Source organism: Galeopterus variegatus, unplaced genomic scaffold (genome assembly GCF_000696425.1).
Source record: "Galeopterus variegatus unplaced genomic scaffold, G_variegatus-3.0.2 Scaffold89, whole genome shotgun sequence".
NCBI classification, from domain to species: Eukaryota; Metazoa; Chordata; class Mammalia; order Dermoptera; family Cynocephalidae; genus Galeopterus; species Galeopterus variegatus.
In genome coordinates, this window is record NW_007726200.1 from 936,511 (window position 1) to 937,834 (window position 1,324).

A 1,324-nucleotide genomic window follows, 5' to 3' on the forward strand; every position below is an offset into this window, starting at 1 on the left:
GGTCGAAATACCCAATCTCCCAGCCGTCATCCTCGCTCTCGCTACTCTCGCCTCCGCCGGCCACCGCCAGGCCGCGAAGCTCGCCCGCCGCCATGCCGGCCAGGTAGTTCCTGGCACGCCCCGCATCACGCCGCGCGCCTACCGCCTCGCCCAGCGCCTGCGCAGTGGCGGAGCGCACGTAGGGCTGCGCGTGAGGAGTTGCGCGGGAAGGAGCGACGCGCGAACGCCCAGGCCTTGGGCCCTCCGGCGCAGGCGCGTATATGCGCGCAGCTCGCCTCCGTGCACCCTCCGCCTTTCCTACCTTCCTGCCAACCCTAAGGCCGCCAGAGGTGAAAACCCGGCAGTCTTCGCGCCACGCTCCTGGCAGGTACTTCTAATTCTGTTCGGGGACTTAGCCTTCATCCATTTTAGAGTATTTACCTGAAGTTCTTGCTCTGCAAGGAATGCCCTGTATGTGGCAGGAGCAGAATGGGATTTAATGCCAAGTAAGACTAAGCTTTCCCCAATATCCCTTTCAGACGCCCCCTGCCAAACCCATTATCAAACACTTGTCCCCGGGAAGGTAGACTGCTATTGGCCGGAATACACCCCTCAGAAGCACCACCCAAACGCTCAAGAAGCCATCAGAGAAATGGGAGCCTACAAAGGAGCCAGGAGAAAATACTGTCCCAAAGAATTCTTCCTTTTAAATACTGTGTGATCTCAGATCTCAGCTTAGGTTTAGAAACCCCAGACCATCAAAACACTATCCCCTGTGAAGTATTGAGGCCCGAGAGGAAAAAGTCATGAAAGGAGGTGGGTGGGGGAACCATGGGTCCAAAGAGCTGGGAAGAATGAAATGATCTAAATGTGCAGAGAGCAAGTAAATAATGCAAACTCCAGGTGAAAGCAGCCCAATCTCAAAGGCACTTTTCTCCACCTAGCCTCTAGATGGAATGTAACACAGTATCTTTGCCACCACAAATAATTAGACCCAGCAAGGAACAGGGCATATTTATGTACCTCAAGGTGTTTTAAAAGGAAAGTAGCCATGCACCATTCTTTGAAAGCTTTGCAATAAATTTTTTTCCTTGAAGAGTCTTCGATACAAGTTTTTGAAATTATTTACTTCAGAGACTCTTCAAGATAAGTATTTTTTAGTAGTTTAGTTATTTGAGGGCCACACCCTTCTAAATTAATTCATTCAATAGATATTATGGATCACTGAGTACACCCAGGTGCAAATAGGTTTGAGGAGACAACATCAAAGACAAACCAAGCTGCCTCATGGAGCTCATAATCTTAATGAGAACAGATAGACAATATGCAAGTGAACAAATAAAGA

At 49.8% G+C, this 1,324-nt stretch overlaps 1 protein-coding gene across 1 annotated transcript in view; it reads right to left on the reverse strand.

Annotated features, from left to right (window-relative positions):
* ASZ1 (ankyrin repeat, SAM and basic leucine zipper domain containing 1) overlaps positions 1-94 on the reverse strand; it is a 57,292-nt gene extending 57,198 nt beyond the window's left edge. Inside the window, exon 1 of the mRNA XM_008581068.1 lies at positions 46-94. Within this exon, the coding sequence (XP_008579290.1) occupies positions 46-94 (49 nt within the window). The remainder of the gene's footprint in view (positions 1-45) is intronic.
* Positions 95-1,324: the final 1,230 nt, after the last annotated feature.